The sequence below is a fragment of the Strongylocentrotus purpuratus genome, unplaced genomic scaffold, assembly GCF_000002235.5.
Source record: "Strongylocentrotus purpuratus isolate Spur 01 unplaced genomic scaffold, Spur_5.0 spur5_scaffold_15, whole genome shotgun sequence".
Lineage (NCBI taxonomy): Eukaryota > Metazoa > Echinodermata > Echinoidea > Camarodonta > Strongylocentrotidae > Strongylocentrotus > Strongylocentrotus purpuratus.
The window spans coordinates 32,751,637-32,777,819 of NW_022145600.1; the positions used below are offsets into that span (position 1 = coordinate 32,751,637).

The 26,183-nt window shown below is 37.5% G+C and overlaps 1 protein-coding gene across 1 annotated transcript in view; it reads left to right on the forward strand.

The window, feature by feature from the left end:
* Positions 1 to 26,183, forward strand: part of LOC763857 (cilia- and flagella-associated protein 46) — a 64,824-nt gene that overhangs the window by 17,962 nt on the left and 20,679 nt on the right. The window contains exons 16-47 of the mRNA XM_030986077.1: positions 65 to 161; positions 623 to 754; positions 1,294 to 1,414; positions 2,097 to 2,220; positions 2,876 to 3,025; positions 4,001 to 4,151; positions 4,460 to 4,593; positions 5,420 to 5,632; positions 6,319 to 6,562; positions 7,215 to 7,364; positions 7,948 to 8,058; positions 8,745 to 8,917; positions 9,472 to 9,603; positions 10,644 to 10,812; positions 11,386 to 11,559; positions 12,353 to 12,423; positions 12,951 to 13,026; positions 13,414 to 13,521; positions 14,166 to 14,328; positions 15,181 to 15,297; positions 16,096 to 16,331; positions 17,057 to 17,281; positions 17,771 to 17,836; positions 18,349 to 18,497; positions 19,251 to 19,349; positions 20,096 to 20,243; positions 20,665 to 20,763; positions 21,355 to 21,519; positions 22,216 to 22,418; positions 23,170 to 23,349; positions 24,106 to 24,241; positions 25,762 to 25,908. Of these exons, the coding sequence (XP_030841937.1) occupies positions 65 to 161; positions 623 to 754; positions 1,294 to 1,414; positions 2,097 to 2,220; positions 2,876 to 3,025; positions 4,001 to 4,151; positions 4,460 to 4,593; positions 5,420 to 5,632; positions 6,319 to 6,562; positions 7,215 to 7,364; positions 7,948 to 8,058; positions 8,745 to 8,917; positions 9,472 to 9,603; positions 10,644 to 10,812; positions 11,386 to 11,559; positions 12,353 to 12,423; positions 12,951 to 13,026; positions 13,414 to 13,521; positions 14,166 to 14,328; positions 15,181 to 15,297; positions 16,096 to 16,331; positions 17,057 to 17,281; positions 17,771 to 17,836; positions 18,349 to 18,497; positions 19,251 to 19,349; positions 20,096 to 20,243; positions 20,665 to 20,763; positions 21,355 to 21,519; positions 22,216 to 22,418; positions 23,170 to 23,349; positions 24,106 to 24,241; positions 25,762 to 25,908 (4,663 nt within the window). The remainder of the gene's footprint in view (positions 1 to 64; positions 162 to 622; positions 755 to 1,293; positions 1,415 to 2,096; positions 2,221 to 2,875; positions 3,026 to 4,000; positions 4,152 to 4,459; positions 4,594 to 5,419; positions 5,633 to 6,318; positions 6,563 to 7,214; positions 7,365 to 7,947; positions 8,059 to 8,744; positions 8,918 to 9,471; positions 9,604 to 10,643; positions 10,813 to 11,385; positions 11,560 to 12,352; positions 12,424 to 12,950; positions 13,027 to 13,413; positions 13,522 to 14,165; positions 14,329 to 15,180; positions 15,298 to 16,095; positions 16,332 to 17,056; positions 17,282 to 17,770; positions 17,837 to 18,348; positions 18,498 to 19,250; positions 19,350 to 20,095; positions 20,244 to 20,664; positions 20,764 to 21,354; positions 21,520 to 22,215; positions 22,419 to 23,169; positions 23,350 to 24,105; positions 24,242 to 25,761; positions 25,909 to 26,183) is intronic.

A 26,183-nucleotide genomic window follows, 5' to 3' on the forward strand; every position in this document is an offset into this window, starting at 1 on the left:
TGTTGTATACAGGGTTAAAATTTTGAAAATATAATGTTTTATGATTTGATTGTCTTTTGTTTAGTTTACTGATCCTGCTGCGGTGTCAGATGCATACTGAGTTAGCTAAATGTGAAGAAGACATGGAACAGATACAAGTGGCTATGGAACATCTGAAAAAGGTAACAGTATGATGAAAGAGGCTGAAAGAGTGAGATAGAAGGGGAGAGGTACGAGGTAAAGTGAGATGGAGAAAAGGGGGAGGGGTAGAAAATAGGGAAAGAATGCAAGAGAGATGTCAAGAAAGAGAGATAACATGAAGATATAGAGTCGTAGGGAGACACACAAACAGGCAGAGAGAAAGAGTGAGAGAGATAGAGTGAGAGTAAGAGAGAGAGAGAGAGAGAGAGAGAGAGAGAGAAAGAGAGAGAGAGATAGAGAAGGGAAAAAAAGGGGTGGGAGACATACAATATACGAAACAAAGTAGGTAGGCAGGCAAATAAAGAGAAACACAGAGAGAGTAGGAAATGGGAAGAAAAAGGCTTGCTAGGATATCACGCAGTTGGTGTCAACGATCATAATATGAAAAACAGCTGTGTATATCAGATTATTTTACTGTTCTCTGATTTTTATTTTTCCACAGGCTCTGAGTCTTGATGATGGAGGACATTACCATGAACGTCTAGAGACGTCTCTTCACCGCCTGGAGCTGAGAGCTGAGCTTTACAAGCCACCAGAGAGACTGGAGGATCAGGCTGCTATGATCATTGAACAGGTAGCTAGACCATCATGATTGATTAATCCTTTCAATCTCTACGGCAAGATTCACCATATGAAAATCATGGGAATTTAGTGTTCACCATAGTGTGGGAGAAATTTCAATGTATTGATTACATCTTAATTAATTTCTCTGATTTTATGATGAACACAATATGTACACCTCAATTCTGAATTATTGGTAAGGTTTTGTTTTGTTTATGATTCTCCCTATGGAAATGATATTCAAATTTATTTATTTCTGAATATTGTGCAAATGAGATTAAAAATAAGGAGGCACCAATTCGTTGATATGATATGACTTTTTCATGTAGCTGTCTATCAAGGAAGCCATTATAAGCTAATGTGTATAAAAGAACCTTGGGACCTGTGGCTTTAAGCCCTGTTCAAGGGACTTTGTAGTTCAGGATTAAGATCTTGCAATTGGGCGTTAGTGCGTTGACTTGCATCAAACCACTGTATACTGAGTCATTAGACCTCCTTATTTAATAAATAAGACACCATGCTTTTGATTGTTCCCCTTGACTTCATTTGCAGGCAAGAACAAGTGCTGATTCTGGAACTGTCCTGATGAAGCGGTCACTGTTGGTCAAGGCCGGACAGGCCCTGTCTCCGGATGCCTTCATGCTGGTCCTAGAGAGTGAGAGAGCACCTAAAGGTAGGTAACCCTTAAAGCCTGGGTAGAGACTGGGCTGGGCTGGGCTGGACTGAGCCTGGGCAGAGTCTCACAATACCATCAGATGTACAAGTCTGTGACAATTACCCATTGAAAGGTGTGTTAATTTCCGACAAGTGGTTCAAAAGGATATCGGCGAACTTGTACTTATGGCGGTTTGGTAAAAGAATGTCATGATGTTCATCATGATAGCCAATAATTACATATAGATATTGAAACCTCCTGTGTCTCCAGTTTTACACCCCTGAAATCATGAATATATTTTCAAGAGATAAGAAGTGATTTTTAATTCTTAACCCCTTGACTACTGAATTCTCTAATTCACTTTAATAGGCTAAATACAGTGACCACCAAGTTCTGTATGGCATGGATTAAATGTAGGCCTATTGATAAATTGGCAAAGAAATATCTTCTTTTAGAATAACCTTCACAATGCATGTCTCCATTTCTGCTTCAGGATACTCCCAAACCTGTATTAAATATAAGATTTAAATTCATAGTTGGATGGAAGAAGTTATTGGAGTTATTTCAGTCCATCAGTCATGTCCCATGGAAACATTGATTTTACACTTTTTGTAGTGAGTTCAAATTGATAAAGAGAAGCATTGAATTAGGCATGTGCTTTTACTTGGATACTATCATCATAATTTTCCTCAATATGTAGCTGGAGGGCGTGGTGCTGATTCCATCATAGCTCAGCTTGGTGGCAAGGCTAGGAACTTCAAGAAGAGTACTAAGAAAGCCATTGGACACATCAAGAGAATTTGTAGTGAGAATGAAAGGGAAAGGTAAGTCATCATCAATGGCTGTTTTGGGTAGGAGATCATTAGGCCTGTCGTCATCAGCCCGCCGCAGTTGCAATTAGCGGGATATTTGGTTGTGAAAATATCCTGAGATATCTTGGTCTTGCTTCCAAAATATCCCGCTATTTTACCAAATAGTGGGCTAATTAATTTGGGCCCATCCAAGCTAGTTTGTGATGAGCATATCGGTCTGGTGAAGACGCTATTTAGAATTTGGGGATAATATCCTGAATCTGAAAATACAGGTTATTTGGCAAACTCAAGCTGATGAAGGCAGGCCTATTGTTAGAATTAATGCTGCTCATTTATATCCTTCATTGGTTTAGCAATTAATTTTCATTACCACCCTAGGGAAACAGATGAGCGATAGAGAAAAAAAGGAAAAGTATACCACATCGCTAAAACTTCTATAGAAGAAAGGCAACATAAAAATGCAAGGAACCAAGGGACCTGTGGCTTCGACTCTTAAGACCAATTTACATGTACATTTTGTAGAGTAAGAGCTATTGTGTAGGTTAGAGAGATTTCATTCGTTTGTATCATCTAACAAATATCATATAACTTCTCTGCTGAATTGCATTATGAAATCTAACTGGCTGGATTAACCTTTAAAACGCAAATCCCTGTGATTTTCTTCCAGGGCCCGTCTGTGGGGAGACCTTGCCAAGACTGCTCGTAAGCAAGAGGTTTGGGATATCTGTCGTGTAGCAGCCCGCTTCTGCCTTCTCTACGACGATGATCGCTGGAGCAAACCTCAATCTCCTTCCAGACCAGAAACACGCCAAGAAAAGTGAGTATTGTTTGAAAATGTAGAGATAGCAAGAACAAGATTTGATTTGAGATCTACCCTTCTCATTTCCTACCTACAAGGCAATGATCTGTGCATTATTGTAACATTGTTGATACTCACATAGAAAATAGTAATAAGGTTGTTTTAATCATTATTCTCAGTCTTGTTGAGAGCGGCGAGTAAGGGGCATTTCCTATTCATAAGCAGAATGGCTTAGTATCTAAAGAATCTTCATAATCAAAGAATGATCATGGTGTTTGTGACCAGCTTACGCGAATAAGTAAAGCCAGTGTTTTGTGTAATCTTGCCCTTCCCCTGTTCCAAATAAGTAGGATAGGTACGTATGGTTTAACACACTGTCCCTTTAAAAGGATGCTAAATGGAAGTCCGATCTAATTCTATGTGGCAGTCATACCTTCAGCACATCAAGAATGCTCTATAATTCCCCGACAAGCCATACCTGACATATCAGGACACCTGCTAACTTAGTCGGTTGTACAAGAAAATAATAATAATAATAAATTTAATTTATATAGCGCTTAATACAAATGTCTCTAAGCGCTTTACAAAGATATTATTACCCCGGTCATTGGATTCAGTGCTTACCCGCACACAATGTGTGCACAATCTCCACTCCCTGGGGAGCATTCCAGCCAGGCGTTACATGACGCTCAAAAACTGTTTGACCAACAATGACGGTCGCATCCTACCGGGTACCCATTTAACACCTGGGTGGAGAGTAGCAAGTGCAGGTTAATATCTTGCCAAAGGATATTAGTGCCGTGTCGGGAGTCGAACCCTCGACCTTCGCATCTCCAAGTCAAGCGCCTTAAACCACTCGACCACGACACTCCTACTGTCAAGAAAAGAGGCTGGAGAGTCACAGTGATATACTTTGCTTTTCCCATTCAAGACAAATGAGGAATTTGCTGATTGATCTAAAGCGATAACAAGTTTCATTCTTGTCTAACCTAGTTCTAGTGTTGCCAGTGACCATCCACCCACCTCTGAAACACCAACGAGTCGTAAGAAGTCCCAGAACACCATTGTTGCTGAACCGGTCCTGGGCTTGTCGGACAAGGATCTCGTCCGTATGCTCGCTGAGGTTCATTTTCTCAATTCAGAGGTAAGCAAGATGGCGCTTTTCTTAGGTCTCTCTCTCTGTATGTGATGTTAAAATTCCATGCAGTATGGTTTTTGGAGTCATGAGGCATAGATAGTATCTTCAGTTGTAGTATCTCATGGACTTAAATTGTAAATCTGAAGGCTGAAAATTTGATAGAATATACTCGTTTTCTCATTTGCTTTTATATTGTGTTCATTCATTCCTTGTACGCCATTTTTAAATATCCAATTCTTTGCACCCATCAAATTTTCATTTTCATGATGCGAGAAAATGTAACTTCTACTGGTATTGTAATTTGTTCTTTCCAGGCATTGATTCATCTGTTGAGGTCAGAGGATGTTGAGATGTATAACAAACCTATCCCACCGGTAGACAAGAGAAAGCATCCCAAAGGATACATCCCTAAGAAACCAGAGGAGGACCCAGACTGGATTGACTATTGGTAAGTCTCTGAAGATAACGTGGTGGTTGTGGTGGTGGTGGTGGTGGTGGTGGTGATGATGATGATGATGATGATGATGATGATGATCGTTCGTTCGTGTCTCCTTAGATCAAGATTACTGTAATCTTGATCTTCGGAGTAGTTGCTACAACCGGCCGTGTCAGACACGTTGCCCCGGGTAGCGAGATAGGACTCTTGTAGCGTGCCCCCATTTAAAACAATTATACAGTTACAGTTAACAATACATTTAATTAATAGTATGAAACTATTAAAATTACTCTCATGTTACGGGAAAAAATACTGCATATACATATATTATGAATCAATGATTTGGTCGATCCAGTTCGATGGCACAAACACGGCACTACTGGACAGAGATCCTAATAATTACAGAGCTTGGTCTTGTTGATGATGATGATGATGATGATGATGATGATGATGATGATGATGATGATGATGATGATGATGATGATGATGATGATGATGATGATGATGATGATGATGATGATGATGATGATGATGATGATGATGATGATGATGATGATGATGATGGTGATGATGATGATGATGATGGCGATGATGATGATGATGATGATGATGATGTTGATGATGCTGATGATGTTGCTGATGATGATGATGATGATGATGGTGACGATGATGATGATGATGAAGATAATGATGTATACAATGGTCAAATTAAACAGAACAGCATGATGATTAAACATATTGAAAATGTTGATGATGACTTAAATAGAGGTACAGTACGTGTAACTCTCATAATCACTTGTAGATAATTTAAGAAGAATGATATGATTTGATCCCACAGTGACTTCATCAAGTACCTGACAGCCTCATCCACCAAGGGTTTCCTGCGGGCTGCTGAACTTGGTGTGACCCTCAACGAATCCTGGATTGTGTGCAGCGCTGCTTCGTACTTCTGGAACTACACCAACCATGTGATGACTGAGAACAGACACAGAGAGCTGGTTACTCCCTTTACGTCTCTTCTTCAGGCCCTCAAGCAAGTTGGCCATTCCAGGTACAGAATCAGCATACCCAGCATACCATAGTGAACCCAAATCATAATACAGTGAAACCTGTATGTAAAGACCACTGAAGGGAAACATGAAAAGCGGTCTTTATGTACTGGTTCCTGTAGTATAGGTTTCAATGAGAAATCATATTCAAGGAAACCAAAAAATGTAGTCTTTATAAACAGATTTTCTTTACAGGCGGTCGCTAAAGCAGGTTTGGCCGTATTCATATCATTTTAGTGAACTCCTTTTGGAGATACAGTATATAGATATATATATATATATATACATGTCTGTAATCATGAGAATAATATGAAATGAAGAGAAATATTAACATATAATGTACCTACAAAGTGTGAATATGCAAGAGATATAGTGGGGAAGAAAAGGTGGTTGCTTTAGAAAAATTATATTAACAATAACCACTTGAAAACAAGCCTGTATTTTAAAACCACTGCTCCTCAAAACTTTGTCTACATTTAGTAAGTGAATCATATTTTTGGTAGATACATTTTTTCTGAACAAATATGTTGATTTAGTTATAAATTGGCTAGAAAATTTGAGCAAGACCCTTGTTATAATTATGAAAAAAGAACAATAATGTAAATGAAGGAAATAGGAGAAAAAACATTCTGAACCAAAAATGTATAAAAACAGGTTATAGAGAGATGTTTTTCATTTCCTAACACAGTGAAACAGTCCTTCTGGTGAACCTATGCAATGCCTTGGCTGTTGGCCTGATTCTCCCCTGGATACCCAACCCTGACGCTGAACCCGACGGGCCCTCCCCACCCCAGGTGAAAGGCAAGGGTGCAAAGGATCCAGACCCCTCCCCAAGGAAAGCCAAGTCGGTGGCCAGCCATACCAGCGGCAAGAGTAAGCAGGTGTTGGCAGTGGACCCTGATGGAGGTACCGACATCAAACAAGCACTTGAGGTAGGATGAAGATAGATGATGGCGGTTGTTATGATGGTAGTGATCAGATTACCATGAGTGTGATGAATTATACTTGATATAATTATGGACCAATTGGAAGATTAGCCTTGTGTTAAACAAGTTATCCAATAAAGTATTATTTCATCTCTTTAATCCAACCACTTAGAAAACACACTTTTTCATCATGTTTATGCGATATCATCTTTGTTGATGATCTTCTATAGAAGTATTAATAATAATAATAATAGGCATTTCTATAGCGCCGTCTATCTAGAAGCTCTATTCGGAGGCGCATTTATTATTACCCGGCTTTAGCCTATCTGTCATTACAGCGCTCCAGCATTTCAGGGAATTAATTTCTGCCAGGTACCCACTTACCTCACCTGGCTTGATTGTGGCAAATGAAGATTAATGCCTTCGTCGGAGATCGAACCACGACCTTTGAATTTTAGATTCAAGTGCTTAAACCACTCGACTACGACACTGGTTGTATTTCAGGCCCATCCTCTCTATAGAGCATGATGTTTGGACAGTTGTTACTTTTAATATTTTCTTGTTCTCCCTCTCTCACTCTCTGTTCTCTCTCTCTGTCTCTCTATCGCTCCCCCTCTCCTCTCTCTCTCTCTCTCTCTCTTTGTTTCACCCATTATAGGTATGTGACTATGCCATAACCGTGACCAACGGGACCAGACCTCTGGACCTGGTACCCATCGCTATCCGCCACCCCCTGCTCATCACGTGGGTCCGTGTCAAACAGCTCCTCAACCAACAGATCCAGAAGAGTCTTGGCACTGAAGATGAGGTAAGATCACTTCCATCAATAACCCTTTGATAGATAGATTGGTGAAATTATTGTATTTTCATTGGATGCTCAGTAACCAATCATGCACTTGCAAAAGGCTTATATTGTATTGATGGTACTTGTGTATTTCACTGCAGCTGTAAACAGTTACTGGGAGATAAGGAGAGTTGCGGAACCTTACATTGACTTGGTTTGCAATACTAGTTCTCCTTCTGTCGGTCAATTGATATTTTCATTTAAAATATGAGCTACTTTGCCTCTCAAATCAAAAAGGGTTCTTCTACCTCTGGACATAACCTTTTTGCATAAGAGAAGTAGGTACAAGTAAGTGCAATTTTATGAAGTTATTAGATGATGATAGAGCTTTTTGTATTAAGATAACACAGAATAGATTGTAGTTCTGGACATTTCAATACTAGTGATAGAGGTAGGAAGTTGCAGTCAGATATTATGTGTTTGGAACCAGAAAGGTATTATCACTGTAAAACAAACAAAAATGCTTTCTGGCTCTAAATAGATGACATTCACTATAGTGAATTTGATTCTCAATCATTTCCCTGCTGGTGCTTTGCTTTTGATATAGAGCAACATGGATGGCCAGCGACCCTTAACCCGATGTATGGTTGCCTTGGAGATACTGACACTGAATGGGAATGGCATCATGGACTTCAAAGATGCACCGTCTCTCAATGATGTAAGTCTTACATTGTGGTGTGCTGTTCATATCAGGACAACTATACCCGTGGTCTATCACCCCGCATACAACTATCCCCTTACACACCTACCCTGTTGAAAACTACAATTATTATTAATATTATTATCATTAATTAAAAGTGAACTGAATCACTGTAACCCACAGGTTTCTCCTCCTAGTATAACTTATTGGGAGTGTGCAGGTGGACCACTTCACCAGGGTTTTCTTTGGTTCAAAAGGCCCACACTTTACCATCTGAGGCTACTTGCCTCATTATTACCAATTACCCTGAGACAACAACTGAGGGGTAATTAAAGTTTGGCTAGTTGTCTTAGGAGGTAGTTTTCTTGGGGTATATAGTTGTTGTACAGAAATGATAATTCAGGGGTGGTTGTCTGAGATCAATGTGGTTTGGGGAAATCAAATAATGCATCAGATTCCAGGCATTTGTGGCAGACTTCTATGTTTAGTTATGTTCATTTTGTGTTAGTACACGGAAGTGCATTTACATTTTAACATTATGAAACCAAACAAGAATACCAAGGAGTATCTTTTAGATGTAGAAAAGTGAACCTTTCATTTAAAAAGAAGAATAAAAAGAGGAGAATGACAATATATAGGAGGATATGAAAGATAAAGAGAAAGAAGACGATGTCTCTAATATTCATGGTTTTGTTCCTTTGCAGTTGAGTAACCTGGTAGAGCAGTGCCAATGGCCAGACCCGTCTGTGGAGCTCCAGGTCTGGTCTCGTCTGACCTACCTTGCATACAAGTCCAAGAACCACTCCCTTGTGATGCGCTGTGCTGCTAAGGCTATGGCATTTGATGCGGTTCCGATCAAGCATCGTAGACTGGACGAGTAAGTCTTAAAAATTGTTCCAAGCCTTTTTATTCTTAGATTTCTTTGGTTCAGGGGATATTGTATAGTAATTGCAGTTACATGTGAATTCTCTCAGTACATGTATATTTAATGATCCAATCCTAGCTACAGCACCACCATTTTGTACCAAGATGTTGATTAATATTGAATGAGTTATGTTTCACATTGAGAAAGGAAATAGGGACCTGTTAGGATGATTTACCTTGTTTATCTCATTGAATGAAAAAGATTTCATAGGAATGGGTTGATCAACTGTACCAAGTCAATTACTTAGAATGCTATACTCTTCATCACTTAAAAGGAAATCTAACTTTCTACTCTACAACAAAACTAATGGCCTTCTAGTAGCTGGAATGGTGAGTTTAAATATTGGACGGATATACATTTAGGAATTTCTCATTCTTCTTCTCTGACCTGTGCCCTGTTACCACCACGGATGGGCACAAAGAGTTGGTATAGCAATCGTAAGAATTTGAGTTTTATATAGACCCTTCATCTCAAAGCTATCAATTTTCTCTCTTCTGATATGGCAGGCACAAACAGATGGTATGGTATGAGATGTTGAGCTATGCTAGCTGTGTCCTGGGCCAGAGCCATGTACGTAGCATGGATGGAAACAACGCTGTACGCAGATCAGCAATGGAAGCATTCCTCTACAGTGTCAGGTAAGTACTGTCAAAGTGGTTGTTGGTCTCTGCATGATATGGCAAAGGTTCAGGGATCCGTTTCACAAAGCCTTTTTTCAATGACAAATGACGAAAATCAGTGACTAATCTGCTGATAACTAATCAGAAGCAAGGATTTCAGTAGCTTATAACAAAAACTGTAATTTGTCACTGATTTCATTTCATTTATTCAACCAGTATAAGAACAATTTACAATGAAAATACAATATACAATATACAATATAATGGTTAGGACCCCTAAGAAGCAGAAATTTGCTTGAAATTGGGGCCCTGCAAACAAACAATAACAAGATAATGCACATAAATTAACGATAAAAAGTAAAAGACTTGGACAATACAAGTACGCACCTGTACATCAACTCACACACACGTCCATAAAGAAGGTTACAGAGAAAGAATAGAAGGAAGCGAAAAATAGGGCAGAAAGAGATAAAAGTAGAAAAAAGATGGGAAAGAGAAGTACCTACTCAACCATGGATTGAAAAATACTTTTTTTATACATTGATTTAAATCTGGTAATTGACAAGTTTTGTGAAATGGGGCTCAGATTACAACTCTCATCAACATGAATGTCCTATCTTGGGTTAGACATCAAATATTTAGGTTCATTGATGGTTTCCATTGACTAAACCAATGGCAGGAATGTGATAGATTTTGGATATGAGGGTATAGATGAGCATTGGTTTCAGGTTTTTAATGTGTAGGTAGTCCATCATGCTCTGGCAAGGCAAATAAATGCGATATTATTGTCTTCTTTACATAATGTGTGACTTTAATAGCAGTTAAATTTCATATTGCAAAGCTCTTCTTGGAAGTTAATCATTAAAAATTCATGACCCGAACATAAACAGCACTAGTTCATTATTCTAAACTATCTTGTAAATTCATTTAGAAGTGGGATAGTATCAAAGAGTAAAATAAAAGGGAGCAAAAGTTAAGAGAGAGATTTCTTAGATATAAATGAACCACTTTGTATTTATTTGATATCATATTACACTCTATTTGATTGTTTCATCCAGATATGGAAGGAAGGCCAACAACTACGACCTGGTGATCACCGCAGCAAGACGTTACTGGAATGCATGCTTGGTGTTGATCTCGGAACCCTTGGAACGTCAGCTCCTCAAAGAACCTCTGACGTCCATCTTAGAGTGCATCAATGCTACATACAAGAAAGATGTGAAAGTGGTGAGACTTTAATATCATACATATGTTACATACCCATGGGGTTCTTTATTAGAAGAAGTCCAAGAATATTGTATTTATAATAATTATATACAATATCTTAATACCATAGTTTGTTTGCCATATGCCACAATTGTGAAATTTCTAGGCAAAGTTAGATGTTCACAATTTTACAATGTGTTTGTATTTTTTTAATGCACTCATAAAATGAGTGTTATCAAGATAAACATTGCTTTTCAGCATTTATTATTGTTAGAAGATGAAGTATTCATACTAAAGATAGTGGCTTAGTTGGTATATTGTGTCATCTTGTGACAGAGGTCTCTGTATTAGTATACTCCAATTATACACGTATATCTGTTTTGCATATATTTTTGTAGTTACAGTGTTTACCACCCACTCTATTTGAAAATGATATTGAAGAAGTAAAAGAACAGGAATCCTTTCTGTTCACATACATTTTCTTTCTTTTTAACTTTACATTCAAAATTCACTATAAGCTTTAGAAATTATTCCTATTGAGTCTCCAGAGATTAATTGTCATGTAATATTTTGATGTTGCCTTCCACTTATTAGAAAACTGATGATAGTGATAATGAGGATGAAGACGGAGGAGCCCCCACCCCTCGCACCATGGCTTCCTTTGCAACTTTGCCCTCGTCCACTGTCGACATCTTATCTGACCCAGAGGATGACGTGACCCTCAGAGCTGCTATCTATGGTGTCCTCTTTCAGGCTTATGCTGACCAGGTAAATATTGACCATTGGTTGCAGGCCCATTGGTTTCTATATTTGACTTGATATTTTTTTCCTGCCATTTATGTTGACCAAATCCTATTTCATCAGAGAAGCTGTCTTGACAAAACCTTGTTTTCTTTTTTTATAGCTGTGCCCAATTTAGTTCTGTCATCATTCATTTGTATATACATGTTATGTTAATGTCATTTTCAAGCGCCATGAATATTGAAAGGTTGACCTGTGCGCTATACAAGTAGCCACTATTATTATTATCATTATTATTCAAATGTATTTATGTATGAAATCGCATGTTTTTAATTGATGTATTTTTACAAATGTTTTATAAAAATATGGAATCTAAATAGAGTGACTTGAATTCAAGTGAATTTACTATATGGTCTCTTGTTCGTTTGTGTAGTTAGGTACTTCTGTCAAAATCAGACAGTCATACAGGAAGGCTGCTTGAAAGCAGGGTCTCTCTATGGGGTGTCCAAGACTCCCAAGAACACCTGCTTTGCCTTGTTTTATAAGCCAAAGCTTGGAGACCATCTTATTTGTTGTACTTAATTCAACTTTATTTAAGTTTTGTGATATTTGGTTCGATATAAGGCTAGTTATTGTACTGAGGTATATAAATTTCAAAAGTGTGGATCATGAGACAAAAATAAAAAGCTAATCCTTGGACAAAATTGTATAAATAAATAAATCGACTGCTAATTGAGACTTTTATACTGAATTGAGACATCTGTAAAAGTGCAACAACTTTTCACCAGGAATATCTTTTTATCTTTCTTCATCTCAATAGGGAGAATGGGAGGCAGCTTTAGCAGCAATGGACAAAGCAGTGAATGACATGCCGAGAACTAAACATAGACTGTAAGTCAAATACTCGCGTCTCATACCTTGATTGTATTAAGTTGACAATTCTAGTTTCCAGTGGTTCTGAAATTGTAGACCCATTGATAATTTCAACTTGATTCGTCAAACGATTGGACTGGTAAATGTTTTCATCGTTTCTGAATTTTGAAATGCCAAAGTTTATTATAATGTATCAAATACTTTTGAACTAAGGAAAGTTTTTATGTCTTCTTGAATTGAAAACAGTATCATGAACTGAAATTTCATTTTCACAATAAAACATCTTTGTTAACATTAAGGTAGACTATATCTACAGCCAAAACAAGTTTAAATACAGACTTGTCTCCATTTATTTTACAAATATGGAACCAAGAGACAGAAGCTGAGACAAGAAAACTTATCTTTGATTCTGAATTCAAAGTTGTGGGATGTTTCAAAGCAAATAAACTTAATTATGGTGCTGTTTATGCCCCGGTGTGTTGCTCAAGGCATACCCCAAATTCACAAAAGTGATGCCTTGTCTTGTAATCTTTATTTTCTTGCAGGTTGATCTTCAAGCATCGTCTGATGGTGAAGGCACAACTAGGACGGGACATTCATGTTGATATTGCAAAATTCAGAGTAAGAATATCTATATTCCTACATGTGAATTGACTTTCAAATAATGGAAAGTAGGTGCAATTTTAACTAGAATTTTTTTTTGCAACTTTCTTAATGGTAGAATGAACTTTTGAAGGGTCAAAGAGAGAATGACTATTGGAATGGCAGGTATAGAAATGATGTGTTGAGTCATTGTGTCATTAGAGACATGATACGTTTTAAATTTGTTAAAATCGTGGCATTGTTTATAATATAACATTAGAAAAACACCTGATACTGAAATATTTAATATGAATTTATCTTACTAGATGAAACATATGACAACAGCTACCTTGCAACATAACTATTCTTTTTAAATGTATGATTTTTAAATAATAATTATGATAATTCTCTTGACTTTGTTGACAGGATGAGAGTGAGGACTATGTAGCTCTAATGTGGTACAAGGTGGCTAAATGTTCCAAGGATCAGTTTGAGCAGCTCACTGCATACCAGAATGCTATTGAGGCTCTGAGGGTAAGTGACAATATTTCTCTTAGAAATGCTTAAATTAAAACTCAAAGAATTATTTGAATGCAATTTATGAAGCCCTTTTGAAGAAAGAAATTAATATAAATCAAATTTCAATACCATTGAAAGATATGTTCATGCAAGTTCTGAAAATTTGCATTTCAGTCTGCCCTATGTAGGTTTATTGACTTGTGCTGGTGGGAGATACACATTCATTTTTTTTTGTCCATTTCACATTGCAGAGAACTGTTAGGATTTCAATGTTTGGTCACTTTATCGATATGAACAAATTTGTTATGAAGAGATATGCAACTTAGTGTTTTTGCCTGAGCGTAGTTTTTTTCTTCTACAAATTGAATATTCCATCAGTCAGTTCATATCATGATTTTCATTTTACATTTCAATCATCAGAGCTTTTGTGATAAGGCATACATCCATGCAACCATTCAATGAATAATTCCAATAGATCATGTCCTATTTTAGTGGGGATTAATTTGGCATATGTATATGAAAACCTTGTCAAAGGACATTAATGCTGCAGCTGGGATTTGAACCCTCTACCAATTAATTCTGTGTGCCTTATCCAATAGACCCTGATACCCCTTCTTATAATCACCTGTCACTTCACAATCTTCCCCACCTCCTTGCAGTCCCCCTCCAGTGATTGGCAGAAGGTGGAATACTTGATGGAGTTTGCTGAATGGCTCTACCTCAACGAGTTCCCTCTTCAGGATTGCATGGACCAGCTAGAATGGGCCGCTGATATCCTTCTTAATATGAGGATCAGGACTCGCAGCGCAAAGAAAAGTGCAGGTGAGAGATTGGGCTGTAGATCAGATCCCACTTCACAAAACTTGTCATCAGTGACAAATTACAATTTTTGTTATAAGCTATTGAAATCCTTTGCTTCTGATTGGTTATCAGCAGATTTGTCACTGATTTTTGTCATATGTCATTGAAAAGAAGCTTTGTGAAACGGGTCCCAGAGCTCTGTTTTATAAAACTTGTTATCAATAACAACTACCAATCAAATGCAAGGATTTGAGTAGATTATAACAATTATCATCACTCTTAATCGATAACCAGAACTGTGTCTGTTTTTAATTGTAGAGTTGTATTTAAGCTGCAGCATTTTATGTACGTGAGTATCATTAGGCCTTCAGGATTCACTTTTTCTCGAACCACAACTGGAACTTTGACCCTGACTTGTCAGTGCATAATTAATAATCTAATGTATAATAATTATTAACATGGTGTACAGCTTTGTGCTTTGGGAATCTTTGCTGTATGATATTGTCTATATCATTTGTTTCCATTTAGTATTGGTGCGATATTCATTAAGGGATAGCTTATAGTTTAATGACTGTACAATAAACTACCTATTATTTTGACTACCGGTATTATTCCATTATTGCAACTGAAAGGTTGGATTTCAAAGACAAATAAAAAATAAAAGAGATTCATAGCAATGATATAAATAATTAAGACAGTGAAAGTGTTTACTCAGACACATAAATAAATCAATAACTATGTGGTTGCTACAGTCAAATTATCACACAATATCAAATAAATTATAAAATATCAGATAAATTAATAGGTATAGAACATTTTCATTGAATAATACATGTAAAACTATTTTATTCTTTCATTTGGTCTTGATCATAGGATCTGAGAGAGGTATTAAGAGGAAGAAGTCTAAGAGGTCATCTAAGGTCAATACTCCTGTAGAGATCCAGCAGCCTTCCCCAGCCCCTACAGACAACAAGACAGTCGATACAATGGGTAAGTTTGTATTGAGGTTTATGTACAGTCATTTGTCTTTTTAACAAATAAACTCAAAGTTCAAAGTTCAAAGTTCAATTTATTTCTCCACAAATGCAAAACATAGGGAGCTACATAAAACTCATTTGGTATCCGCCATTTAATGTGGTGATAGAGGCATCATGTTTTCAGGTTGTTTGTACTTTATGTGTGCATTTTACTGTTTCTTTTTCTGCAGTGATTTTGGAAAAAATGAAAATGATGAATAGAAAAAAAAAGATCTTTGAACTTTGGTCAAGAAATTTTAGCCTTTGGAGAATAAATGATTAATTTTGAGGTATCCGATATCAAGTTTCATAGGGTCAAAGAAAAATAGAACTTCAGTATCTATTCACTTATGAATGCTAATATTTCTACGTAAAGAGTTCTATGTATGCGGAGCACAAGATTTGTTCAGCGATATGATTTGTTACCATTACAGTGTAACCTGTCTATAAAGACCACCTAAGGAAGACAAGAAAAGTGGTCTTTATAGGCAGGAGGTCTTTATGTACAGGTTCCTTTAGTACATGTTTCAATGAAAAACCATTTTCAAGGGAAACAAAAAATGTGGTCTTTGTAGACAGGTGGTCACTAAAGCAGGTTTAACTGTACATGAATTGTGACTGTATCCTTCATCTCTTCTTGTTTCAATGAGAAACCATTTTCAAGGGAAACAAAAAATGTGGTCTTTGTAGACAGGTGGTCACTGAAGCAGGTTTGACTGTACATGAATTGTAACTGTATCCTCCTTCATCTCTCTTTGTTTTAATAATACAGAGAGTGGTGATGCTGATGGGATGAAGGCCGCTCGCTTTGTACCGGTCCAGAAGACCTTCGTCATCGGTCTCTCCGCATCCAATCTGGACTTGAGCGTGGAGGAGATCACCAGCGCAAAGATCCTAGAGCACCTTGTACGCATCCACACCATGCTGGCTGTGGTTGCCGGGCGTGGCTCCGATGCCCATAGCAACTACTGTACCTTGGCCTGGGGCTTTCTCTCCAGACTCATGCAGGTTTGTTATGTTTTGAATCTGGACTCGAAAGAAAGAATGATTTTGTGGGATATATTTGTGATTTGTTGTGATAGATAGGTGTTGAAGGCTCATTTTGATTCACTCCCTTTTAATCAGGTCTGTCAAGTGTAACTGAAATGTGTGCATACATAAACTTATAGGATTTGTATTTGTAAATGTAAATGGAGTCATATTTGCAATTAATACATATGATATAAACATGATATCCCAGTCCACTAGAAGTTTAATGTGTGCACACCTAAATGATCAAGTGTCCATTTCTTTTGAATATATAATACTTTTTAATAAACATTTATGCAATTCTATATGAGAAATATTTCAGCTTTCTGTTCATTCTGACTGTGCAGGACAAAAATTGGTCACTACTATACTTCAAAGAAATATGGATAAACTATAAAAATGCTCCCCAGGGAGTGGAAAATATGCATACATTGTGTTTGGGTAAGCCTGAATCCGATTACCGGGGTAATATATGTAAAGCGCTTAGGCACATCTTTGTATCGATCGATGTATTGGGCGCTATATAAAAGCGGAATATTATTATTGTTATTATAAAAAGGAAAAGAAGTCCATTTTCTTTGATGCTTGTATATGTGGCACATTGACTGCTCAGCTGTGTTACTGAAGCAAACCTTTACTGCACCATCTCAATTGTGGACAAATTAATTCTGATGTATCTATTAAATTTATTTTGTTTGTACCAGGTGTCCATAACTTCTGCCGGTCAAGTGGCCAAGGAGCTGGCCAAAGCCGCAGCGGCCGGTGATCAGACGGCTGCTAAGGGATCCGCCAAGGGGAAGAAAGGAGGAGACAAGGGTAAAGGAGGCAAGGACCAGGAGCCTGTCAAGGAGAAACCCAAGCGGAAGGGACCCATCGATGCGGTGCCTACTAGTCCTGAAGAATGGGCTGCTTATGATGTCCCTGATGAGGTATTTAATCGTGCATTCTGCTCATATGATAACCTTTTCCTTGTTCTTTTGATAGAGTATACTGTCAAAAATTGCTTCATTACATGAAGCTCTGCCATATATCAAAGGTCCATTAGAATTTTAAAAAAAATTTGTGAGTTGCCTCGACTCTCTGCATGCTATCATTAAGCTTTGGCTAACCTAGAATCCCTTATATGCCGGGCTTTTGCAGAAAAAAATTGAAGGAATGTAAATCTTCCCCTTTCAGTTTAGACAACAAATATTATTGTCTTTCTTCCTCAATAAGAACCAGATATATCCATTTTGAATGTTATTCCCATGGAAGATATCTAATGCAAGATTTTACATTGACAAAATAACTACATTTCCAATTTTGACCTTTTAAGGGCTGATTTTTCTGATGATCCTTCATCATGCTATCGGCAAAGAAAGTTGATAATCCTGATTGTTTCTTACCAATCATTCTCTTTTTTTCATTGAATGATGCAGATCCGAGAAGCCTTCAAGCATGACCCGTCTGGAGAGAGTATTAACAAGGCATCTATTCTCAAACCGGTAAGTTCTACCCATCCTACACTCAGATAGGACAAACTCACTAGTGTTCTATAGACTTGAATCCAAATGGCCGCAAGTTAGAGTTTTGAATTATACTTCAAGAAGCTAGAACCAAAATATGTAATTGAAATTATGACATATATCCTTACGATTGTTGTATTTTGAAAAAAGAATGGCCCTAGTAATATACATGTATTAACTTATCAATACTTCAAATAATAAGTTTTATTACTTGATTATCAATCAGTCCAAAATATGTAATTACGATATTTCCCCCTCACCCTTTCTATGTATTAGCCTGGATTGAATATTATTGATACCATTCACTTGTTCAGCTCTAAAATATTTGATGATCTAATGATCAAGCAAAAAAAAATAAAAATGTTACACCAAAGACATTTCTGCATTGATATATGCTTCTCCATCTATGTATAGCCCTCTACAGGCATTGATCCATATCAACCTTTATAAAAAATCTCTTGACTCTCATCTATGCATTGTTTTGTTTGCAGACATTGACCATGTACTATCTGGAGACCTTAGTGATGGAACTGAGAGCATCTAACTTCACCCATCTTGTCTTCCCTGCACTCAACATGGCTGAGGTCATAGCCAGGGACATTGTCTTCTCTGAGACATCCGCAAAGACCTATCGTCTCATGTAAGAAATACATCACTTTATCCATTTCATACATTTTTATTTATTCATGGTATAATACAAAACGTGTTAAGCAGCCAAAGGATGATTTGTTTACATATTACAAGCAAATTTGGTGAAGATACGAGAATACAGGACTAAAATATACATATATTTATTACAGTGACATGACTTGTTAAATTTAATAGTGAGTTCTAGCATTGCATTTGAGGGATAACTGTCTTTAGAGCAATGAACTGGACTAAAGTAATTCTGGATTGTTTATCATGCATTACATAGATTGTTGGATCTGTTTTTTTCACCTGATGACTACCTTTAGTTCAAGTCCTCTCCGAAGGAATTGTTAATGAGGAGTAAAGCCTTACCAAAGGGCACAAGCGCATTAACTTGGTTACGAACACCAGGACCTTCCGGTTATGAGGCCACTGCTCTACCACTGAGCGATCCCGCCTCCTTTAAAGAATGACTATATTATCAACTTTACTTTCATTTAAATTTACCTTGTAACTTTCTCACAATGGATACTGTTCATTGTACTACTTTTTGTAGGCGTGAATTTGAAAGAATTAGTAGAAGTTTTTATTAAAAGGAAACAAATGAAAAGTTTCACTTCAAATACAGTGTCAATTACTCTCCTTGGTATCATAATGAGTTCTATCAAACTAAGTATTGGTGAACAAATATTATCCTTCCTACCATTTAATCTCTATATATGAATAGCTTCATCTATTTACGTACTGTTTGATTTGTTTACAGTGCTGCTGAGGTATGCTGGGAGATGAACCTGTCTACAGCAGCTAAGTTTCATGAGGCTGTGGTAGGACCAACAAATCTCAGCACAGAGGAACAAGCCAAGTGAGTCACCTTTTCCTTGACAGTATGTTAGTGAGGTGATAATCTTATGACAATCAAACCTGCTTTTGTGTAGAAAGACCACATTTTTTTTTTTTTTCCATTGGAAATGGTTTCTCATTGAACTAAAGGAACCTGTATGTAAAGACCACCTGCCTATGAAGACCATTTTTCTTGTCTCCCTTTCCACATCATTTCACATCTTGTCTGCTTGACACACTATCTCACTCACTTGATTTCTTTCTGTGTAAACATGTCTTATGACAGGCAGAAAGGCAGGAATGGATGGATAATGGATGTCCATCTCAACAAAAATATTTAAAAAAAGTTTTAATCATTCTTTGACTGTGTATCCAAGTCCACACATTGCCCATTCAGATAATAGCAATCAAAATGAACAGCTTCTGAATTATTTTTAAAAAAATGTGTGTTGCCCTTCATATTCAAGCCATGTTCTGTAAGATCATTTCTTCAAACCACCTAGAAACCTTCAAATGTGAAGAATCAGTGGTATCCTGACATATCATTTGAAAGTTTGAGAAAAAGAACTTTATAGGGCTTCTACATTTATAATCACATTGTGGAGCTTCAAATGTGAAGAATCCATGGTTTGCGATCTGCAAGTATTCTGACGTATCATTTGAAAATCTGAAAAACAGAACTTAAAAGGGCTTCTACTTTTTTTTTTTCCTATTATGCTGAGCATTGTAACAAATCATTGATATCATTTAATGACTCCACTCCTCCAGATCCCGAGATGAGATTGCTAAGCTGAAAGAGAAGCAAGCCCAAGTACAGAGAGAGGCCAAGAGGGTGGATGAGCTCAAAAGAAACATATCAGCTGATAAGACCAAGAACCTTAAACTAGCCAGGACTGTTATCCATCCAGACCAAAAGGTGGGCATTATTTTCTGACTTGTTATATCCATGTAGAGTCATACATGAAATAATACTATTTGTTCATGGCAGCTCTATTTGAATTTGTGATTGTATAAGTGTATATCTCGGTATTCTCAAGTATATTTAGTGTCTTGATTAAGTTTTGTTTTATATAATTTATCATTATTTTGCAAGTCATTCATTGTACCAGAGTTCATCAGGAGATTTGTATAGCTTAATTTATCAACACTCTCTGGTGCTATTCAAGAGTTGAGTATTATCGTCTTTTTAATGGAATCTTTTCATTTTAGACCAACACTGTAGAGGCAGTGAACACCCTAAAAAATTGTTAATTTGTTTAGCGAGCATAAAAGTAAAATTTAGCAATTATACTAATGGACCCTTTTCTCCCCTATTGATTGAATCTCTCACATTTCAGACTGATATCGTTGAGGCAGTGAAAGGACTCAAGAAGTCACTGAGTGCTCAGTCTTACAGACAGGCATGGACACAGCAAGCTGAGATACTTATCAAACAGGTGAACATTGAACTAATCTTATACTTATACATTAAACCATTATTCAGATGGTAATTTCTTATTCCTAGTCTTATTTGATACCCCCGTCACACTGCCAGACCAAGCTGATATCGACTGCTTACCTACAAAGTGTCACCCACTCGGGTGTTATAATTTTGTTTTTAATATCTGGCTTTTTGGTTTGACTGGAGTACAACAATGATGAAAAATATGCAAGTATTGCTATTTCCATGGTACAGAACTGTCTTTCTCTTTCCATCCCTCTGTATTCTATCTGTCTTTGTCTCTATCAACCCCCTCTCCCTCCCCTCTCTCTCTCTCTCTCTTTCTCTTTCCCTCCTTCTGTCTGTCCTAGTCTCTCCTCTCCCTCCATCTGTCTCTATCTGCCTCTGTCTGTCTCAACCCCCTATCCCTCCCCTCTTTCTGCTTTATCCATATGTTGCCGCTGAAATATCATTTTTAGTTGATGGGTATTCTGTCATCTCATTTTGTTCCCCCTTATTTTTTCTTGAAAGTACAAATATTGTGGATTTAGCTTGCACAGCCAGTGCAACTATCATTAAATTATATTCATCCTCAATATCTATCTAGGGCTACTACCAATCAGCCAGAGAGCTTCTGAACGAGGCATACCTAGCAGCTCAGGCCTTTGAAGATACTTGGACCCAAGCTTACATCCTCCTCCATCTGGCCAGTCTTGCCATTGGTGATGGAGCCAACTATGGACAGGCAATCAACCTTCTTAAAGAGGCACAGGTAGGTTTAAATCAGAATTAATTCCTCGTAAGTTCCTTAATGCAGGACTGCACAACTTGTAGCTACTTGCGCCCTCTTTATAGCAAACAATGCCTAAGCAGTACCCGTTGGTCCCCTATGATCCCCTTTTTCTTATGTTAAGTGAGAGCTGATTTGATGAGATAACCACCTGCCAGTGACCATACAGGGAGGTCTAATCCCTCCTGGCCAAACTAATGCAGACGGCTTTAAGTTCAGGTCTTTTCTTGTAATACACTACAAATCCTTTTATTGTTGTTACATGATGCTTTGGCATTAGTTTCAAGACGTTAATCTATATTTGCCTCTCTCCACCCAGGTGTAAATGGGTACCTGATATACTTGAGCACTAGATTCCTTGGCGGCTTGGCTTTAACCAGGGTAAATAATGTATCTCATAATAATAATGTCTAAGTGCTGTGCGTGTCACAGGGTGATTGATATGAGCGCTATATGAGAAGTCATTAATATTATTATTAGCAAAGGTCAAGGTATGTCTTTATCTCACCCACCGAGCGAGTATCAGAATCACAGAAACGTAGAGCTGCAGAAGAGAGAGCGAGACGCCCTCTCACACCAAGCCTGGTGGATATCATCAAAATCTATGGACAGTGCCATCAAACTAAACCCAACAACAACAACATTATTATATAATGCTTTTTCCCCTGTTTGTACAAGGCCCTTGAGACTGATGAGATGTTTTGGTTGAAGACGACCCTCCTGATGGTAGATGCTTATCTGGGAAATATAGAGGATAGGGAGAGGAGCAACAAGGCTAGAGCTCTCATCCTCAAGTCTATAGCAACCTTCACTGTACTGGCTGAAAAGAGACCAAACAAAGCAGGCATGATCAACTATATCAAGGCTACACTGGACGCTAAGTAAGAATATTTTCATAGTTATGTTTTTATTTGTTTGTGTGCATGTGTGGGGAGTAAGAAGAGGAAACAATTAAAGGTTACGACATACATGTATGCAGTTTAAAATGAATTAAAGGAATATGAAGAATGAGAAAGATTAGGAAGGAACAGTGGAAAGAGAGATGGGGAGAGGAAGATAAGAGGAGGCGTAAAAGAAATGGTGGTGGAGAAATAGAGAGATAAAGAAAAGAGAAAATTTACTTAAGTTAATCGTGTGCTGAAAATGTGCTTTGAAATGAACACAAATTGTTGTCACTGACTACCATTATATGCATTAGATACTTTAATGCATAATTTATGCATTTATATTGAAGTAAAGCTCTAGAGAAACTGATTCTAAGCCAGAACTCAATGTCACATTTAAAATATCATTTTTCAAACTCGTACATGGCCCTGTAATCATCATGTAGATACGTTAAATTTGTCCAGATCTTTTAAGCTGCACATACAGCTTCATTTTCAGATCTGCTCTTTCATCATCATGAAAAGATTTGCCTTGTTTTCTAAAATGTTTATGTCAGCTTTGTGTCAAATATGACTATAATTTGTTGATTATTTCAGATTTGCTGAGGTGCAGGTAAATCAGATCTGTACTCTAGATCTATTAAGCTACACAAACAGCTACATTTTCAGATAAGCTTTTATATGAAAAGATTTGCCTTGTTTTCTGAAATGATTATGTAAGCCTTCTGTCATCATTGATTGTGTTCAGATTTGCTGAGGTGCAGGTAAACCAGGTTCTACAGGAGTGCCGTGATACCATGCAACCCAAGGCTCATAGAGAGCTACAGACGGCTTGTCAGAAGTTTGAATGCAGCGCCCAGGAGATGTTAGGAGCTGGATACAAGAGAGAAGCAATGCAGATCATGCAAAAACAGGCCAATATCCTAAGGTATCAGTGGTCTTTCAAGTTTGCCTGAAAAATATGTTGTGATAATTTAGGTATGCCTCTCTTAACCCAGGTGAGGTACATTGGTACCAGGTGGGAAGAGATTCCTGGGCCACGTCTTATAAAGAGTTACGATTGATCAATATCAATCGTAAGTCCTTCAATCAATTGCAAGTCTGCAGTCTTCTATCTCTTATGTACAAAGTTGCGATTGATATCAACTCTGTATAAGACTGGGCCCTGGAGTGCTTCTAGTACCCTAGAGCACCTTAGCTTAAAGCCAGGCTCATGGGGGTACATTTAAGTTGCATGCCTTGACCATTTCATGGAATAGATAGGTGTGCTTTATAACTGAAGGCTTCATTTTTGTTATTACATGTATCTCTCTCTCTCTTATTTTATTTAATCTTTCTTTGGATTTGTTCAGGGGAGGGGACAAACTTGCTTCAGTAAATGTTTTATACATTGTAGTGCAAGATAGAGAGTATATCAAGGTAAAAAAATGAAACAAGATGTGGAGATCTAGACATCTTTATGAAGTAATACATCTCAGAAGAAGAGGAGGAGAAATTGAGATATTTTAAAAGGGTGAATTGAAAGTGATAAAGTGAAAGTGGGGAGAGAGGTAACGTCAAAGAAAACAATCAAGAGAAAAGGAAGAAATAAAAGAAGGGGTGAATAGAAGAAGAAAAAGAGGCACAAACTGTTCAGCGATGTCATACTAATCCCTTTTCATTAAATTCCATTTATTTTCATCAGGTTATTTGCCTGCGATAGCCAAGACAAAGAGCTACAGCACAAGTTTCTCTTGGAGGCTTACGGTGTGATGAAGACAGTGGTTTCCATAGCAGATGATCTCATGATTCAGATCCAAACACTGTCTTCTGTTTCTGAGGTAATGATGGAAGCTCATTGAAGAGAGAAACAGTTTAATGATGATAATCATTTTCAACATCTTGTGATTTAAATATTGTATTATTGTCTCTTTAAGAGATAGTGAATAGGCCTGTTTACTAATGATATGCGAGTGACGTCATAATCCCTCGCACCCTAGCGATTGTTACTACGTAGGGCAAGCTTTGCGTGGTGCGGCACGGTCACCACATTGTTTTTCCATGCCCGCTACGCTATACACATACAAAGCCATTGCTAGCGACCGCGACGTTTTTTCACCCTAATTTCTACAATGGCATCGCCTTCGACATCGAGTTGTAGTTCCAGCAAGCCGTTTTCGCAGCGGACAGTGAAGGAGCTCACCGATTATTTAAGAAAGAGAGGAGTTACGACATCAGGGTACAACAAACAGAAACTAGTTCAACTTGCGACTGCTGTGGCCGATATCGCTTTGCCCCAAGACCCGGACCTTGCGAGCTTCGACTCCGCACGGTCGCTGCGGGAGAAGTTGGAGCGTGCGGGGTGCTCGTTCGACGACCCAATGAAAATCACCGGCTACACCGAGAACTTTGAAAGTATACCAGATTTCGGATTATACGACATTTTCAACTACCTGATAGTAAATAGAACTGACTACGACAGAAAGAAACTCAAAGCATATAAATCGTTTGAGGACTATCGTCTATTTGCTGACGGGAATGTGGAGCAAATGAAGTTCAATGAAGTCCATTCATATGGGGTCTGTCTGCGTACCGTGAATCGCTGTTACACGTGCCGTAACAGCAATGCTTACCTCCCATTTTTGCGATATTTCGTCGGATTTCGGAAAATAAAATCGAAGATTTGTCATGTACAACTGAGAAAAACTATATTTATTTTAATTATATACCCTAAGGTTGGAAAACAAACAGTTTTAAACGAAGTTTATTAGGACGATGATCAGCCTTTTTTTCCTCGCATTTCCCACATCGCCGTATACAAAGTGTGTGTAGCAGGGCCGTAGCAGACACTGCGCTCGGTTTGTTTGCCAGAGCTTACAACCGTGTGCAAATTTAAAGGTCCGTGAATACATTAGTAAACAGGCCTATTAAACATTTCCACAGTCAGCTAATACTAAGGAGAGTCTTTTGAAAGATTCTTTTTTTTTTTTTATAATTTTTTTTTTTACTCCACAGACATTTTGTGATGGTTTGTTTGTTTCTCTTTAATGTGCTGTGCTCTCTTTGTAATCTATTTTGCCCTTTGCACTCCTGAAATGAATTGAAATTTCATGGAGTAAAAATAATGCAAAGAATCACGTATGAATCACGATCTTCACTCTGGTTCACGCATTTATATTACCACATGAATTTAGAAATGACCAGCTCTCAATTTTAACCACTTTGTTTGTCCGTAAATGGTACAATCATGCCATGCCATCAGCTCCAAAGGCTATATCCTCCATTATCTTTTGACTCCATTCATGTAACCCTATCAAACTCTATGATTTACTGTTCATCTATTTTATTTTATTTTCTCTAGATGAGAAACGTGAGCCTGCCTGTACAGCGAGAAGCCTGTGCTGCCAAGCTGACGCTGAGTGAGCTCCTCATTGATGTGTTTGCCATCTTTGCTGAAGAGGACAGGAAACACAGGATTGCAGAATCTAGGAAAGGTTCTCTTGAGAAGGTATGAATAATGTTTGATTTGATTTGATTTGATTTATTGATTTCTATTTCATATTTTAAACATACATATTTTAAATAAACATAATGTCCATCAGTGTGATATAATTTACGTTTCAAAGTACAATATATGATTCTCATTCTGTATAGAACATAGACAATACATAGGAGAACATTACTCATTTCAGCTTGAAATGCTTGCAGCCCTCGATTAAACTAAACTATTATTAATTAAACTAAACTATAATTAATTAAACTAAACTATTATTAATTAAACTA